Raw genomic sequence first — 18,721 nt, forward strand, 5'->3', positions numbered from 1 at the left:
GCAGCATGAGTGAAGGATGCTTTGTTGTGAAATAGGAAGCCAATTCTAGATTTAACTTTGGATTGGAGATGTGATGTGAGTCTGGAAGGAGAGTTTACAGTCTAACCAGACACCTATGTATTTGTAGTTGTCCACATATTCTAAGTCAGAGCCATCCAGAGTAGTGATGTTGGACGGGCGGGCAGGTGCAGGCAGCGATGGGTTGAAGAGCATGCATTTAGTTTTACTTGTATTTAAGAGCAATTGAAGGCCACAGAAGGAGAGTTGTATGGCATTGAAGCTCGTCTGGATGGTTGTTAACACAGTGTCCAAAGAAGGGCCAGAAGTATACAGAATGGTCTCATCTGCGTAGAGGTGGATCAGAGACTCACCAGCAGCAAGAGTGACATCCTTGATGTATACAGAGAAGCGAGTCGGTCCAAGAATTGAACCCTGTGGTACCCCCATAGAGACTGCCAGAGGCCCGGACAACAGGCCCTCCGATTTGACACACTGAACTCTATCAGAGAAGTAGTTGGTGAACCAGGCGAGGCAACCAGGTCAATGAATAGAGCTGCACAGTATTGTTTCTTATCGATGGCGGTTAAGATATCGTTTAGGACCTTGAGCGTGGCTGAGGTGCACCCATGACCAGCTCTGAAACCAGATTGCATAGCGGAGAAGGTATGGTGGGATTCGAAATGGTCGGTAATCTGCAAGGACTGACCATCCATGATGTCACAAGTATAGTTGTAACCATGTTTTGAGGCTACACAGTGTTTGTTTACATTTACAGTGTTTATAACCAATGGAGTAAAACAAGCTTCTACTTAGGGTTCTGATGGGGTTTGCCAAACGAGCTAAGCTCATAAAGCATTTATACGTTATATTCTTCAAGAATCAATGGGTATAATATCATGGATTCAAATTCCCAAAATGGATGTAGCAACTATGGATTTTAGCTTTGAGAACTTACCGAAAGCTCACTCCACATCTAGCTTGAAATGTCGCCAATGGCGACAACTATCAAATTATCAAATTAAAACAATTTTTTTTATAGCTTAATTGGTTGCTACGAGCAGAGGCAGGGACAGTGGAGGAAGCTGTGCTGTTAGCAGCACACTGACGTCATTTCCACTGGTTGAATCCCTATTTGCATAAAGTGTACAAGGCGATGATGCAATATGTTAGTTCTTTGTTTGGATCCTCTTTGCAATGCAACACAGAGGTTTAGAGATGACATGGTTTCAGAATCATTGAACTGGTATTATGCAATGCCACAAAGTGTCTTTATGTCGTTCTCCATTTGGAAATGTATACTTGCATTTGATTGGATGAAGCTAACAACAGTAAGGAGACAGTACCGAGAAGCTTACAGCGAAATGATCATGGGCGATAAAAAGGGGAAGAAAAAGAGAGACCAGTGAGAAAGAGGTTGAGGTTAAGGCTATGTGAGCGTCATAAGAGTGCGTTGAAACGAGGTGAGTCAAACGCACCTCATTTACTCATCCTTCTTCTTTCCCTTTTTCCTCTTCTGTCTTTTTCGGGACTACATTTTTTTGTGCCAGGCCCTTAGTGTCATTGCTACAGAAGTAACTATCTTAGCCCTGCTCTGCTCGACACGATGGCACTGTAAGGACGTTTTAGAATAGTGTGACCCCAGCATGTCTTTGTAAGGTGGCCTCTCGTTTACTACTTACCCCTCATCACGTTGCTTCTCTTGGCCTCCCTCGGTCTCCATACATCTCGCAGTCTTACACATTCCACATCTCTTTCTGTCATGATCTCCCCCTTGCTCGCCCACACTTTTTCAGTTCTGCCCACACATTTTCTATAGGTTTGAGGACAGGGATTTGTGATGGCCACTCCAATACCTTGACTTTGTTGTCCTTAAGCCATTTTTCCACAACTTTGTAAGTACAGTGCCTTGCGAAAGTATTCGGCCCCCTTGAACTTTGCGACTTTTTGCCACATTTCAGGCTTCAAACATAAAGATATAAACTGTATTTGTTTGTGAAGAATCAACAACTAGTGGGACACAATCATGAAGTGGAACAACATTTATTGGATATTTCAAACTTTTTTAACAAATCAAAAACTGAAAAATTGGGCGTGCAAAATTATTCAGCCCCTTTACTTTCAGTGCAGCAAACTCTCTCCAGAAGTTCAGTGAGGATCTCTGAATGATCCAATGTTGACCTAAATAACTAATGATGATAAATACAATCCACCTGTGTGTAATCAAGTCTCCGTATAAATGCACCTGCACTGTGATAGTCTCAGAGGTCCGTTAAAAGCGCAGAGAGCATCATGAAGAACAAGGAACACACCAGGCAGGTCCGAGATACTGTTGTGAAGAAGTTTAAAGCCGGATTTGGATACAAAAAGATTTCCCAAGCTTTAAACATCCCAAGGAGCACTGTGCAAGCGATAATATTGAAATGGAAGGAGTATCAGACCACTGCAAATCTACCAAGACCTGGCCGTCCCTCTAAACTTTCAGCTCATACAAGGAGAAGACTGATCAGAGATGCAGCCAAGAGGCCCATGATCACTCTGGATGAACTGCAGAGATCTACAGCTGAGGTGGGAGACTCTGTCCATAGGACAACAATCAGTCATATATTGCACAAATCTGGCCTTTATGGAAGAGTGGCAAGAAGAAAGCCATTTCTTAAAGATATCCATAAAAAGTGTCATTTAAAGTTTGCCACAAGACACCTGGAAGACACACCAAACATGTGGAAGAAGGTGCTCTGGTCAGATGAAACCAAAATTGAACTTTTTGGCAACAATGCAAAATGTTATGTTTGGCGTAAAAGCAACACAGCTGAACACACCATCCCCACTGTCAAACATGGTGGTGGCAGCATCATGGTTTGGGCCTGCTTTTCTTCAGCAGGGACAGGGAAGATGGTTAAAATTGATGAGAAGATGGATGGAGCCAAATACAGGACCATTCTGGAAGAAAACCTGATGAAGTCTGCAAAAGACCTGAGACTGGGACGGAGATTTGTCTTCCAACAAGACAATGATCCAAAACATAAAGCAAAATCTACAATGGAATGGTTCAAAAATAAACATATCCAGGTGTTAGAATGGCCAAGTCAAAGTCCAGACCTGAATCCAATCAAGAATCTGTGGAAAGAACTGAAATCTGCTGTTCACAAATGCTCTCCATCCAACCTCACTGAGCTTGAGCTGTTTTGCAAGGAGGAATGGGAAAAAATGTCAGTTTGTTGTTGATTCTTCACAAAAAAATACAGTTTTATATCTTTATGTTTGAAGCCTGAAATGTGGCAAAAGGTCGCAAAGTTCAAGGGGGCCGAATACTTTCGCAAGGCACTGTATGCTTGGGGTCATTGCCCATTTGGAAGACCCATTTGCGACCAAGCTTTAACTTCTTGAATGATGTCTTGAGATGTTGCTTCTATAAATCGACATAATTTTCCAGCCTCATGATGGCATCTATTTTGTGACGTGCACCAGTCCCTCCTGCAGCAAAAGCACCCCCACAACATGATGCTGCCACTCCCATGCTTCACAGTTGGTATGGTGTTCTTCGGCTTGCAAGCCTCCCCCTTTTTCCTCCAAACATAACGATGGTCATTAATTTTAATTGTCATTCGTTGTCAACAATGAACACAAAAAACATTTATTTAAATTTTTTGGGGGCAGCATGCCTGTGTTGCATGTTATTTTGGCATTAATACGTGTCACATATCAGTTTGCAAACAATGTAAAAAATATATATATCGTTGAGTTAATAAAGCCGCATATTAACATGGTCTCTTTTTTGTTTCTTGCCCCTGTATATTCAGTAAATCTCTGAGACTTGAACCATCTGCCTCAAGATTCTGCATCTGGGTTTCATCCTGAGTCATGATAGGAATGTTACCATGAGGCCATTGGTGATTGTAAAACAGTTACAGAGTTCAATGGCTGTGATGGGAGAAAACCGAGGATGGATCAACAACATTATAGTGACTCCACAGTAATGATTTAAAAGACAGAGGGAAAGTAATAATACAAATATACACAATCAACACTTTCCAAAATATACTGTAGATATTGTATGCAAAAAAACTTTTGGCCTAAATGCAAAAGCCTTATGTTTGGGGCAAATCCAAGAGAACACATTACTGAGTAACTGCCTCCTTATTTTAAAGCATGGTGGTGGCTGCTTCACGGTATGGCTATGCGTGACATTGGCAAATACTGGGGAGTTTTTCAGGATAAAAAGAAATGGGATGGAGTTAACATTAAGCACAGGCAAAATCCTTGAGGAAACCTGTTTCAGTCTGCTTTACAACAGACGCCGGGAGAGGAATTCACCTTTTAGCAGGACATTTTAACATACAAACACAAGACCAAATCTACACTGGAGTTGCTTACCAAGAAGACAGCGAATGTGGCCAAGTTACAGTTTTGACTTAAATCTGCTTGAAAATCAAAGGCAAGATTTGAACATTTCTGTGTAGTCATGAGCACCAACATCTTGACAGAGCTTGAAGAATTATGAAAAAAAGAATGGATAAATATTGCACAATCCAGGTGTGTGAAGCTCTGAGATACTTACCCAAGAAGACTCACCGCCGTAATCGTTGACAACAGTGTTCCTAGCATGTATTGACTCAGGGAGCAACGACTATATTTTAGTTATTTAACTTCTAATAATATTTTTTTTTTTAAATACAAATCTTCCACTTTGACATTATTTTGTGTAGATTGTTGACAAAAAAATTACAATTAAATCAATTTTAATCTCACTTCGTAACAAAAAAATGAACAAATCCAAGAGGTATGAATACTAAAGTATACTTTCAAAAAAGTATATTTAACTTCAATGTCCACAAAATATATTTTAAGTATACTTTCATGCATGTGCACAAACATGTGCATATTCCCCAGCATCCTTTTCTGCAGTATTCACATGTTTTGATGTTCATTTTCAAACTGAATAATGTTGCATTTTTAATTACACATTACACATTATACATTACCATAATGTGAACAACTAAAGTGTTAAATGCAAATTGTGCACAGTTCTCAAAAGAGTTACTTGTAAATTGCTGCTCCAGCCACAACTGCTTTCTAAAGAACATGTTAACATTGGCTGAGAAGATGTCTTGGTCAATTAAGGTAACCTTTACATGGCTAATTAAAATAGCTAATGTGGTTCATTAGTAAAAGTATACTTGTAAAAGTATACTTGAAAAACATAAATAAGTACACTTTTTTGTAAAGAAAATACAGGAATTCAAATTCAAATACCATTTTAGTATATTTCTAATTTATAAGAACCATACATCAAATGTTCTTCAGGTGTATTCAAAGTCTATTTGTTTTGCTCTTTGTCCAATATACTAAGAATATACTTAGGTACAAAAAAAGTGTCCCAATTTAGATCATTTTAAATGTACAGTATTTAATATACTTAAATGCTAATAAAATACAAATAAAATTGACATTAAATGCATTAAATGTATTTACAATTGTTCCAATTTAGATCATTTATATTGTACTTAATATATGTTAATTAAGTATGATTTAAGCAAATGAAAAAAAGTTCCCCGCTTGTGTTTCTCTATCTCTCTCCCTCTGTGTTTTTATTTTCCCATCTCTCCTACTTCCCCTCTTTGTCTTTCTTTCTACCTCTCCTTCCTTCCGCTCTGTCTGTCCATAATGAGCGTCAGGTAAGGAGGTATAAGGGCCTGTACTTCTGACAAACAGCTCCTTCCATGCTGACCATTATTTTTAAATGACTACCTAATGAAGTTCCACCTGGGTAACGAGACCAGGTGTATGAAAATGCATTTTGATCGTCTCACAAAGAGGAGCATGTCCAGTACTTTGGCCATCAATCAGACCGGTTCTGCTTCTATGACTAAGGTGTTCATTGATGTTGAAATATAGGTATGGGTATAAGTGTAGGTGTTGAAACGGTACATTTTGCATGAGGCTTTTTTGGGACATATTTATTTATTTGATTGGCCAATAGATAGCTAAAGAAACCATTTACAAAGTGAAGTGTAAACGGTACGTCATAGTTGTCACATAGAGAAGATCGCATTTTTTTGTGTGTGCATGTTTTCTGTTGTGTGTGTGTGTCTCTGTCTTTGTTTGCTGAGAGTGATTTGTCGTATTTGACATGTGTCTAAAGGGACTCTTCAATTTTAACGAGACCAATGCATTGCTTCTCCCTGCTTCCCCGTATTCCAAGGTGTGCGTAGGCAGTAGACAGAATTAATGCTACAAACACCACTCTTGTGTACTCTGTATTCTGTGTACCGTTTGAGTCAAGCCCTTAGCCCCTATGTCGTCCACCTGATATTCCACCACGGGGAATGAGGACTTCCGGGGTTATGGACTCAACATGTGTGCTGCTATTAGATTAAAACACTTTTTAGATTTCCCAAGACATCATTATGTTCTGTGAGGTACAAGCCAGGCTTTCTCTCTCTCTCTCTCTCTCTCTCTCTCTCTCTCTCTCTCTCTCTCTCTCTCGTTCTCTGATTCCTCCTGTCTCTATATTAAGAATTGTACCAAACAGGACATCCATCCAGCGGTGTTGTTTATGATGTTTCAGGTCTGTTTTTAAAGGAGACAATGAGATGTGGCCTTTTTATCTCATGCCATCTTACCACCCCTACCCTCCCTACATCATCCCTACCCCCTGTCAGAAGCAGGAGTATATAAGCAGGCAAACTCTGACTCCCTTTATTGTGGGCTGTACATACCCCTGGGCACACACACTCACACTTGAGAGTACTTAACCTCTCCACCATACACACACACACACACACACACGCACACAGTAAGAGCGGTTCACCTGTGGTACATTACCTGAGTCTGAGCTGGAGCCCAGGGGACAGGAGACTCAGGTCACCACTGGAGGAGCTTCCAAACGGTCTTCACCACGCTGTACGACAGAAGAGCTAACCAGCCTGAAGTTAGAAAAAAAGCTGAAGACTCAGGTTCCCGGCCACAACGTACTGGCGACAAGGCGCTGCTCATCAACAAAAGTAAGTGCAACGTTTAGGAAAATCTTGGGACATTGCTTGACTTGAATGAATTCACGAAATATGTCAATTTCAGAATTTTTAAAGCTCAGCAACTTATGATATATATTTTCTTATAGTAAGGTGAGTTCTAGACCTTTCTGAGACTATGCAACATTGCCAGTTATTGTTTATGGCCATCTCATGAAAAATGATTACGTTCGGGTATGTCGATTTAGGCGGAAATCTACATTTTGCCCTATCATTCAAGTTAATGTTAGTTTTTTTGTGCTTTTTTTTTTTTTTTTTTAAATGTATGTATATATTTATAGTATTCTATGATGAATTGAATCTGCTCTCTGGTGTCTTTTGGATTGCTTATGTTTTAAGTCGGAAGGAAAGCAACAAAGAAAAGGCACACAAAAACAACAGCAGAAGAAATAGAGTAGGCAGAGTAGAAATACCACTGGCAGCAATTTAGCACTCATTTCTTAGCATAGAACTTAGCATAGAACAGAACAAATCAAATCAAATCGAATTGTATTGGTCACGTACACATGCTCAGCAGATGTTATTGCAAGTGTAGCGAGATACTTGTGCTTCTAGTTCCGACAGTGTGGCAATATCTAACAAGTAATCTAACAAGTAATCTAACAATTCCACAACAACTACCCCACAAATCTATGTAAAGGGATGGAATAAGTACATTAAGTACACAATTTGTACATATAAATATATGGATGGGCAATGACCGACCGGCATAGACAAAATGCAATAGATGGTATAAAACATAGTACACCTGAGATGAGTAGGTAACTCATGTATTTATTCACAGTTCATGTGGATTTCTGAATTGTGTGACGTGAGTGCTGGCTCCTTATGCTGCACCAGTACGTTAATGAGGGTTCTCTAGAATTCTGCGAGAATTCCATTGTTTTATAAATCAGTGAGAATATCTAGTGTACTGATAGTGTGTGTGTTATATATTTGTTCCTTGATTGCTAGACAGTTGACATTTCAGAAGGTACTGAGTATATAGCTTGTAAAGTAGGAGCTTAAAGTGTGTGAGCTTATTTTTTACACCGAACATAAATGTGAAAGAGTTATTTCAAAGAGTGAGTGACTATGAATGTGCTGTTTGGTAAAATTATAAAACACTAATTTGTGCTATTCTGATTGGTGGGTTGTGTTGCCGGTTAGGCCAGTCGTGTGGGTTTAAGGATGGCTGGTGTGGCTCCTCCCCCTGCCTCACGCCCTGCCCTCCTGCTGTTCACCCTTATGGCCATGACCCTGGTGACCTCCAGCTACCCTCAGCCACGCCTCCGACCCATACACAGGTATGACCTGACATACTGGGTATAATGACGAGACGCTTGTGTCGCCTATCCTCTGTCTTCTCCATGTCTCCTTTTCCAAATGTCAGAGGGAAGCGTGGAGAGGAGTTGAGGACAGAACTTGTTTCATTCTGACATTTTGAAAAGGAGGCGAGGTGAGGACCGTGGAAACAGGACCAATTTTGACATTCGCCTGGGCAGCTTTTTCCCCCTTCTCCTCAGATGTGTGCCTTCCTTTCATCTGAATCTACCCTTTTACTGTTGTATTTTGAGACTGAGACACAACGTACGGTAGTGAGCACTCTTATTCTTATATGGTAGTTCTATCCATAGACGTGTTTGTATTGTTCCTAATGAGATCTATTGTTCTATCATCCTGCTCTACTCTTTGCTTCCAGAGGCTCTTCTCCAAGTGATCCAGGAGACTCCAACAAGAGGGAGGAGTGGGAGGTGCTCTACCCTTCCATCTCGCTCCGTGATTGGAGCATGCAGATGATGTCAGCCCCATACTTTGGTGAGGCCAAGAGCAAAGCAGAGCTCCTGGGGGAGCAGTGGCTCCCAGTGGTGGGCCAGTGGCAGATGGACGAGGATATGGCCAAGGGCTGGCTGGGCGACTGGGCTCCGCAGGGCTCCAACAATGAGGAGAAGAGGAACATCGTGGTGGCGGATGATGCAGCGTTCAGAGAGAAGAGTAAGCTGCTCACAGCTATGGAGAGACAGAAGTGGCTTAACTCCTACATGCAGAAACTGTTGGTCGTCAATTCCCAGTAATAAGATGACTGCTAAGCCTACGTATAAATGACGGAACCTGATTTTAAAAAAAAATGTTAATAACATGCCCTGATTTAAAAAAAAAAAAAAAAAGAATAACGTACTAATTACAATTTGATTACTCCGAATGTAAAAGTCGATAAAGATTTTTATCAGACCTTTTGTGTGACGTTTGATGAAGAATTAACTCTGGACATAAAGCATCATTTGACACAGGATTTACATGCCTATGTTGATATGATCGTTTTGATCCAGTTGAATTATTGATTGACGTAGTAAATACACTGAGATACTTCCACTAAGATGGCGCTGTTGGGAGGTGCTGTTGTACAGCTGAGGGTCTACCATAGGACTCTTTAGACATTGTTAATATTATTGAGTGTGAAATAAAGCAAATAAGTGATCATGTCTTGTATTAATATGGTTGTTGTTCCTCTATGTTCAAGTGTTCTAGTTTATTTTTGTCAAACAGTCACTTTCTAGTTTTTTAGCTTTACGCCACAAACTGATGCCCTCTGGTGGAAGGTATCAGGTACAGCAGAGGTAGGGTAAATTGGAAAAACAATTGTGATTTCTGTTTACTTCTTGAATGGATTCAATCTGAGGTGGGTTGCAGGGTGTTTCATTTGAAGGTACTTTCCGATTGAGCCGACATCTGCAGCGTGTATCGTGAACGGGATCTCCACTCATGCGGGGATATTGCCTTTAAAAAGCGCATTGCCCGACAGCGCTCGACAAAGCGCCTCAAATTCAATCTCGACCTGAATTTAAATGGATTTCACCCCAAACCTGATAAACAGTATAGTGATGGCATCATTCACACCGGCAGAGAGAAAGAGACAGACTTCAAAGGAGAGGTAGTCAAATCTGCAGGGTGATAAAGGAAGGTGGTGGTGTGTATGTGTACATGTGTACATGTGTGCGTGTCTCTTAGAGGGCACAGACCCTTAGCCAAGACCTTGGACTGCAGATGATGATCAATTCCTCCAACACCCTGAGTTATGATGTGTTTAAAATTGAATATTTGAATAAACTTATGGCTGAGAAAATAAATGGGGCCAGAGCTAAATACACCAGCCTGACCCCATTACTTACGGCGAGTGGGCCATTCATTTGATGATGTGACAGACCTGTGATTTATTAGTTAATCTTTTCGCTCTTTTGTCTCTCTGTCTCTCTCGCTCTCTCTCTCTCTGTCTGTCTGCCTTTCTCTCTCTCTATCGCTCTGTCTCTCTCTCCCTCTGTCTATCTGTCTGTCTGTGTCTATCTCTCTATCTGTCTCTCTCTCTTCTTTCTATCTGTGTTATACTTTATGGCTGACTCTCTCTCAGCTGGCCTCTTTCTCTTTCTCTCACTCCCCCCGCTTTCTCTCAGCTGGTCTCTCTCTTTCTTCCTCTCTCACTCTCTTTCTCTACCGCTCTCTCTCTCTCACCCCATAATGTTTATAATCATGTCTTACATGTGCTCCTGACAATAGAGGCAGACTTGTGGCTTAGGTAAGCTATAATGAGAAGAGAGATATCATTCAACGCTGATGAGCCATGTATGTCAGTGTGTACATGTGTATGTGGGTTTGTTTGTACACAATATATTCAAAAGTATGTGGACACCCTTTCAAATTTGTGGATTCGGCTATTTCAGCCACATCCGTTGCTGACAGGTGTATAAAATCGAGCGCACCGCCATGCAATCTCCATAAACAAACATTGGCAGTAGAATGGCCTAACTAAAGAGCTCAGTTACTTCAATGTGGCACTGTCATAGCATGCCACCTTTCCAAGTCAGTTCGTCAATTTCTGCCCTGCTAGAGCTTCTCAGATCAACTGTAAGTGCTGTTATTGTGAGTGGAAAAGTCTAGGAGCAACAACAGCTCAGCCACAAAGTAGTAGGCCTGTGGCCAAGCAGCCACACACAAGCCTAAGATCACAATGTGCAATGCCAAGCATTGGCTGGAGTGGTGTAAAGCTCGCCGCGATTGGACTCTGGAGCGTGGAAATGCATTCTCTGGAGTGATGAATCACACTTCACCATCTATCAGTCCGACGGTCTAATCTGGATTTGGCATATGCCAGGAGAACACTACCTGCCCCAATGCATAGTGCCAACTGTAAAGTTGGCGGAGGAGGAAAAATGGTCTTCTGGTCATGTAGTGTATATGTGTCTGAGTGTGTGCATGCGTGTACGTTTATGTGTGTGCAGGGCTTTTACTTTAAAACATTACACTCGGACCTCCTGTATTGCCTCCTCATTGTCCAGGGGGAAGTGGCCACAGTATCAGAATCAGCAAGTGACCCAGAGACCCGGCCTGTGCTCTGCTGTGATGTGATGGATGAGCAGACACAGGCTCACAGAGACTATTATTTATCACCGGATCCAGCGGCGCTACCTGGCAGACCCACCCAATCAGCAGACACTAAATTGCTTTCTGCATCCCACTGATTCTCCTCAACTGATGCTGCTTCTCTATCGTTTCTTCTATGTCCTCTCTTGTTGCAGTCATCTGTTCTCTCTCTACTGTATAGCGAGCGCTGGTTGTCCATTTCATACACCTGGGCCCCAGCAGCCAAAGAGTAATTTACTATACTAAGTATGAGATGAGAATCTTATTGGGCATGGTACTGTATAACCTGGGTCCTATAGCCTACACATATGATGTAGTGAAAAGTATGGGAGCCAGTGGGTAAATGCATGTGTCTATACTATAGAAGTAAAATACCACAGGCAGGGGCAGAGTGAGATTAGTGGTCCCCGTAAAATTCAAATTTAGAGCTAGTCAGTCATGCATACTGGTAATATTGCGTGTTGCTATGTTGTCATCCATCACAGATAGCAGATGCACAGTAATACCCGGGCCAAGCCACTGGAAATATTCTGTTTTCCTTGATCAGAATGACAAGTAAACACTGCGTGTACTGTATCTCTCGGCTAAACACATATTTGGTATTGTGAGCGTTGTTTGTGAGCTAGGCCTCTCATGTTTTATGCAACAAATGATGCATGTTTCCTGCGGAAGAGAGAGCATATGAATATTATAGGAGATCTTTTTTTCATGGTAGTCTTTTAGGTATGGTTTATATGATGTGTGTATTACACACAAACAAAACACACGTGCATGCACGCCAACACACACACACCCACCCACACACAGTACACACAAGTATACCGCTAAATAGGCACACAGACTCAGACAAAGTGAGAAACTATAGGTCCTGTGAACCTTCTTTATTCTTCCATTGACAGATATTGCTGAGCTCAGTGAAGCAGACAGGTCTGTAAATCACCTGTTATTACAGCCTCAGAGTCACAAGGAGTTAATATAGTCAGGGCCCATATTCACAAAGTATCTCAGAGTCGGAGTTCTGAACGAGGATCAGGTTCCGCCTCTTATTAATTATGGTTTATAAGGCAAAACCTTCTCCTAGATCAGCACTCCTCCTCTGAGACGCTTGACACATACAGGCCCTGGCGTCTGACACTAACGTCTTGTGACTCTAAGGCTGTCCTAATATTGACACTGTGCATATGGTCTGGTCTCATACTTCAAAATCCAGACAGTACCAGGGACATCCCCTTCTGAGAGGCTTACACCTCCATCTCTCCACCCCTTTCCATCCTCCCACACACACACAGTGCCCATCTCCCCAACCATTTTCCTCCCACTCTCACCTTCCCTCCATCTCTCTCTTGCTTCCTCCTCCAACCCCACATACCTTCCCTCTGCCTCTTTGTATCCCCTCAATCCATTCTTGCTCTGCAATTCCCTCGCAGAGGACAGGAATCCTCAAATGAATGCCACTTCAATGACAGTGGCTATATATATATATATATATATATAGATAGATATCTTTAAAATGACAACGAGAATTACAGCGGTACACCATCACGTAAAAACATTGCCTTGGAAATACAAAAACTCAAAAGAGTCCAAAAAGACAGCGTTTACAGCAGACCTGGTTTCAAATACTACTTGAATTTAAAAATACACTTTTAGGTTTTTGCTCTAGTCTGCCTGGAGGGCCAGGCGGGTGTGGTTTTCACTCTTGCTACTATTCCATTTGTTCCATTGTGTCAGGCAAGCTCAATCAAGTCCAGATAAAGTAGTTGACATGGTTTCAAATAGTATTTGAACCCAGGTATGGTTAACAGGTAGACTATGAGCTCATATCTGCTGAGCTGGGTTGGGTTTTTGTCTCTGAGGTCAACTCTATGTATCCGTCTGTCTGTTACTCCACCATAGAGAAGTATAGAAACACACATCATAGAATAGAAAAACACATCAGTCTTCATCAGAATGATCTCATCAGTTCATCTGGGAGGCTGGCTGGCAAGGCGCTGGGCCGTTTTCCTGAGCTGGAGTGGTCTCAGTGAAACGTGTCGTTTCTTTCTGCCACTCCATAGGACCGGAACAGTCTTGGTTGAGGTCATACTGAGCTCTGAGAAGTCTAGTCCAGTCTAGCTGAGCTCTGAGAAGTCTAGTCCAGTCTAGCTGAGCTCTGAGAAGTCTAGTCCAGTCTAGCTGAGCTCAGGGTCAGACACTTACCACCCTTTTCACACTACTGAGCCAAGCTAAGCCAAGCTGTACTGCGATGGTAGTTGCTGAACCCGTGCTGGTAAGCACAATGTAAAAGGTAAATATCAGAGCCGTCACAACATGGATCCGGTCGACATTATAGTGTGAAAAAGATCTAACTATCCATGGGCGAGGGTCATGTGTCTATGACCTCGGTAGGTGATGGTTCGTCAGAGAGGCTAGTGGTGGCATTGGGCAGGGTCTGGTTGTGCCCGTGGCTATGACCCACAGAGTTCCCTTGATGCAGCTCCAGGGCTATACCTGCCATGCTAGGGTCCTGTGGAGGGAACTCCTTTACCTGCCTCTTATACTCCAGGAACGTACAGGCTTTTGTGGCTATAGCCACCACATTCTTCCCTATAAAGATGGTAGACACCCTACTATCCTGGAACAGCACCATGTTAACCCCGCGGATCAAGATCGTGACTATGTTTATAGTAACTAGACTAAGAACAGGGTACAGCATCATCTTCTGGGGCGAGACGTGCTCCCCCTGGACACTGATCTCAGAGAGGGAGACGCAGGGCAGGGTTAGGAGCAGGATGTAGCAGTAGAAGAACATCAGTCCCTCGGCCCAGATGGGCAGGCCGGTCCGTTGGGGCTCCCACAGGTTGGCCTGGATGTCCAGAACATCCAGCAGGTCCAGGGCCACCCAGAACAGCTTCCCCCGCATGTCCTCCTTTTTCCTGAAGGTCCTCACGTATTCCATGCTGTCCAGAGCCACCAGGACCAAGTATAGCCCCGGAACGCACACAGAGAGGAGTAAGGTTAGAGCCTTCCGGGCCACCGTCTCCAGGCTTTTCCTGTCCGCCTTGTAGTTCTATAAGAGATAAGATATACTTTACTGTCACACATTGAAACGTGTATTTTTTAAATATCTCTGTGAGTACCCCCCCCTGACAAGACACACATACACCAGGGTTAGCCACAGTGCAGCATCTCTGGAGCAGCTTAGGGGTTAAATATCCTGCTCAAGGGAGCAATGGAAGGAGATGGTACTGTATATGGAATACTGATGCCAGCAACCCTCTGGTTACCGGCCCGCTCCCCACCAGATTTTCCATAGTCGGTGCTAGGATTCAAACCGGCAACCCTCTGGTTTCTGGCCTACCGGTCTAACGTCTAGGTTACCTACCTGGAAGACGAAGTAGAGCTTGATCTCCAGGACGAAGATGTAGAGGAACCAGAGTATCATGGCGTAGCCGCGTTTGGCGGTCTTCACCTCAGCCCCGACCCACACTGCCACGTAGCGCAGCACGATGAGGAAACAGATGTCTCCCACCAGCACGATGATGCACACTCCGATCTACAAATACATACAATACTTTATTTACGCAACGTGCATTTAAAATTGTAACACAGTTGTTACAGTTAAACAATACATTAAAGGAAATCCAATTGAGAGACAAGGAAAGAGATGTCAAACCACAAAGGATGTCAAAACTGTAAAATCACTAGGTAAAAAACGATGTTTTTTTTAAGTGTAATTCAAAGCTACAGTCTGTGATTGGTGCATCTACTGTTGGACTTATTAGTGAGCATTCCCCTGCTCAGACACTGCATGCATCATCCCAACCTAGTCAAACACAAATGTTACTGAAACCCGTGCCATGGTATGTTAATTTACGTTAGGTTACATTACACTGGCCTACCAATGTAATAGCAGTCTCACAATATAATACGAATTGTAAGACGTATAGTATCCTACGTCTTGAACGTTTAGTATGATATATTACGTTTGACTACTTAAGTATGATATATTACGTTTGACTGCTTTAGTATGATATGCTACTTTCAACTGCTTTAGAATGATATGCTATGTTCGACTGCACAAGTATGATATGCCATGTTCGACTGCTTCTGTATGATATGCTACGTTCAACTGCTTTAGAATGATATGCTATGTTCGACTGCACAAGTATGATATGCCACCTTCGACTGCTTTTGTATGATATACTACGTTCAACTGCTTTAGTATGATATGCTACGTTCAACTACTTTAGAATGATATGCTACGTTCGACTGTCACACCCTGATCCATTTGTCTTTGTGCTTGTCTCTACCCCCTACATGTGTTTCTCATCTTCCTTGTCATCCCCTGTGTATTTATACCTGTTTTCTCTGTTTGTCTGTTGCCAGCTCGTCTTGTTTTTCAAGTCAACCAGCGTGTTTTTCCGTGCTCTTGCTTTTTCCATATCTCTGTTTTTCTAGTCCTCCCAGTTCTGACCTTTGCCTGCCCTGACACTGAGCCTGCCTGCCTGACCATTCAGCCTGCCTTGACCTCAAGCCTGCCTGCCACTTTGTACCTCCTGGACTCTGACCTGGTTTATGATATTTTGCCTGTCCACGACCTGTCTCTTGTCTGCCCCTTGTTTATAATACATTTTAGAGACTCGAACCATCTGCCTCCCATGTCTGCATCTGGGCCTCGACCCTGTATCGTTATCAACTGTTTAGTATGATATGCTACATTCAACTGCTTTAGTATGACATATTACGTTCGACTCTTTTAGTATGATTTATTACGATTGACTGCTTTAGTATGATATGCTATGTTAGGTTATGGGTTAAAGTTAGGGTTAAGGTTAGGGTTAGAGTTAGGGGAAGCGTTAGCTAACATGCTAAGTAGTTGCAAAGTAGCTAAAAAGTAGTAAGTAATTGCAAAGTTGCAAATGTTGTCTGTGATCAACCACCCTCCTTTCGTTTTTGCCTTAAGTAACCTACTGTCATACCAAACGTAACCTATGATCTTAATTTGAGTGTTCAGGATTTACATAAGCAAATGTAATGCAACCCAACGTAAAGTAACATATCATACTAAATGGAGTGGCACGGATTTAGTAAATATAACATGTTTTGCTCTGAGACCAGGCTGATCAACCAAACATGTTATATTTACTAAATCCGTGCCACTCCATTTAGTATGATATGTTACTTTACGTGCTACGTCATCGACTGACAGATTGCTATAACATATGATGTGTTTAGCTTATAAGTAAAATACTGGACCTATCCAGGCGTTGCAAGATCTGGCAAGCGTCAGCAAAGCCTGGGAAGAGGAACGCGCCCAGTAGTTGTGTTCCCCTGCTCAGGCGAGGCGACGCAAGAACCAATGGGCTAATTCCTGCCAGTTCACACTGGGTTCATAGCCCGAAAGAAGTGTCCCAGCTGTTCCAGAAAATCATGCAGCAATTCTGCTCAAAGAACAACAGAATGGTTGGAGGGAAAGAGGTGCCTAGCGGTGTTGTGCTAATTATTGCCATCTATATGGGAGGTGTGAATTGTAGACAATTATCACGCGCTATGTGCTCAGATAGAAGCCATTAGCCGTAGCTATTAGCACAAAGTTGATACATGTGCACCCAGGTATATACTTATGTGGGTGAGTCAACTTATTTGATTGACATTATTTCAAATGATTTAATATTACTAATAAAGTCTGCTCCATTTGAAGTAGAAATCGAAAATAAACTTTATTACATTAAATAAAAAATTGAATCATTTTGAGGCTACAGGAAATAGGTTGAATTCTATGTTAAACAACTGCAGTCATGGCTGCTTTGCTTGTCAACAGCCGTGTGACTATTGTAGTACTTTGACTGTAGAAAAAACAGGAATCTCTAAAGTTGTCCCAGGTGAGGCAAGCATGCGAGGGAGGGGCAACTTCGACTGTGCAATAAAGCGTCTGAGCAGGGGTACGGACCCAACAGCTTTAAAAAAGATAACAACTAAATGGCCTCTTACCTTCCTGGGCCCCTGGTTCTGCTCTACCAGATAGGCGTCCATGAAGGCCATGCTGGTCATGATCACCATGGTGGTCAGGCACACGTGGCGTTTGTCTGGCTGCGGCAACACCATGGTGGGCAATGGGGGTTGTAGTTCTGCTGAACTGAACTTCCTGTTGTAGTCCTACAAAAAAAAGTGATGTTCTACTGCATTTGTTGTCCTATTGCATCAGGTACAATGGACCTGTTGTAGTCCTATTACACTTTTTTGTAATCCTATTATGCTTGTAGTCCAACTGCACTTGTAGTCCTACTTTACAGTTTTCTTATTGAGTTATTTTAGGGGAAAATGTCAAGTGTACCTGATCATTCCCTATTAGGGTAACAAATAGCCTACATTCCATTTTTTTTTTTTACATTATTGGGAAAATGCACTCCCACTCCTTAGCATGACGCAATGGGTCCCCCATCGATGCGTTTGAGAAAGACAACACTCTTAGGACCAGGAGGGCAATGGAACGAATCCAGGTTAGGAGAATTGCATTGATATATTATGGTCTGTTTAAGCCACACAGACTGGTGCCTCCACTCTCTCAGCGCAGTTCCATTGAGTCTGATGTGCTACTGCTGTGATCAAGGACTCACAACACACCTCTGAGGCTCCATAACCCTGGAATCCGCTCAGTAATATAGCAGTTGGGGTTTATTGCTCCATAGGAAAATGACAAAACCATATATCTTCAGTTGCAGACTTTGTAGTGGCCGAATCCTCATGGAAGGAACACGTCATTGGTGTCAACTGATCATGTGAGTCAGCATCTTTTAGCAGCATGGACTAGCATAGTACAACAACAACAACAGTACATTTCCTGAAGATAATGTGAGTGCTTGCTTCAATTTTCCAAAGGTATCGGGGAAAGGTCTTCTAAAGTGGATCTACCAATGAGGAGAGAATGGAGTTCCACCCACTGTTGATGAGACGGACCTCTGAGAGTGATGTGTAGTTCCTGTGATACGCCAGAGGAATTGTTTCTCCTCTCTCAGTCTGCGGGAGTCTGGGGAAGAGAGAAGAGAAAAAGGGGTTAGCTTAGCACAAACTGTGTTGTAGCCAATGATGTATATAAACCCTGGATTGCTGATGCTATGTATTGGCAGGGCTGGTGCCAAAACTAATCAGTTGGATGGGCATTTTATTTTTTTCACAGAACTTGTGAGTTTCAAGTTTGGGGAAGTTTACAATTTATTCTTCATTTCTACCGATCTGTGTGCCAGTTATGATTATTTTTTAATTTTTTCGTGGAACAGTTTAATTTCAATAATAACATTTTAGTTTCTCAAAAT

General features: G+C 42.3%; 2 protein-coding genes across 2 annotated transcripts; one reads left to right on the forward strand and one right to left on the reverse strand.

Moving 5' to 3' along the window:
* Positions 1-5,657: 5,657 nt before the first annotated feature.
* pth2 (parathyroid hormone 2) lies at positions 5,658-9,493 on the forward strand. Its single transcript, XM_021573874.3, has 3 exons — positions 5,658-7,004; positions 8,181-8,317; positions 8,713-9,493. Exons 2-3 carry the CDS (start codon positions 8,202-8,204, stop codon positions 9,083-9,085), a joined length of 489 nt encoding a protein of 162 aa, XP_021429549.1. The 5' UTR covers positions 5,658-7,004; positions 8,181-8,201; the 3' UTR covers positions 9,086-9,493.
* A 2,786-nt stretch (positions 9,494-12,279) lies between these two features.
* LOC110497635 (transmembrane protein 121-like) lies at positions 12,280-18,435 on the reverse strand. Its single transcript, XM_036954609.2, has 3 exons — positions 17,400-18,435; positions 14,791-14,961; positions 12,280-14,475 (listed from the first exon to the last, which is right to left on the reverse strand). Exons 1-3 carry the CDS (start codon positions 17,511-17,513, stop codon positions 13,792-13,794), a joined length of 969 nt encoding a protein of 322 aa, XP_036810504.1. The 5' UTR covers positions 17,514-18,435; the 3' UTR covers positions 12,280-13,791.
* Between the last annotated feature and the right edge of the window lie 286 nt (positions 18,436-18,721).

The sequence above is a fragment of the Oncorhynchus mykiss genome, chromosome 19 (genome assembly GCF_057628025.1).
Source record: "Oncorhynchus mykiss isolate SJ-2025 chromosome 19, ASM5762802v1, whole genome shotgun sequence".
NCBI lineage: Eukaryota > Metazoa > Chordata > Actinopteri > Salmoniformes > Salmonidae > Oncorhynchus > Oncorhynchus mykiss.

Coding starts and splice junctions, on each gene's coding strand:
- pth2 (XM_021573874.3), top strand. CDS start 8,202: ATGGCTGGTGTGGCTCCTCCCCCTGCCTCACGCCCTGCCCTCCTGCTG. Junction 8,318..8,712: donor CGCCTCCGACCCATACACAG/GTATGACCTGAC, acceptor CTTTGCTTCCAG/AGGCTCTTCTCCAAGTGATC.
- LOC110497635 (XM_036954609.2), bottom strand. CDS start 17,513: ATGGTGTTGCCGCAGCCAGACAAACGCCACGTGTGCCTGACCACCATG. Junction 14,962..17,399: donor AGAACCAGGGGCCCAGGAAG/GTAAGAGGCCAT, acceptor ATGTATTTGTAG/ATCGGAGTGTGCATCATCGT. Junction 14,476..14,790: donor AGCTCTACTTCGTCTTCCAG/GTAGGTAACCTA, acceptor TATCTCTTATAG/AACTACAAGGCGGACAGGAA.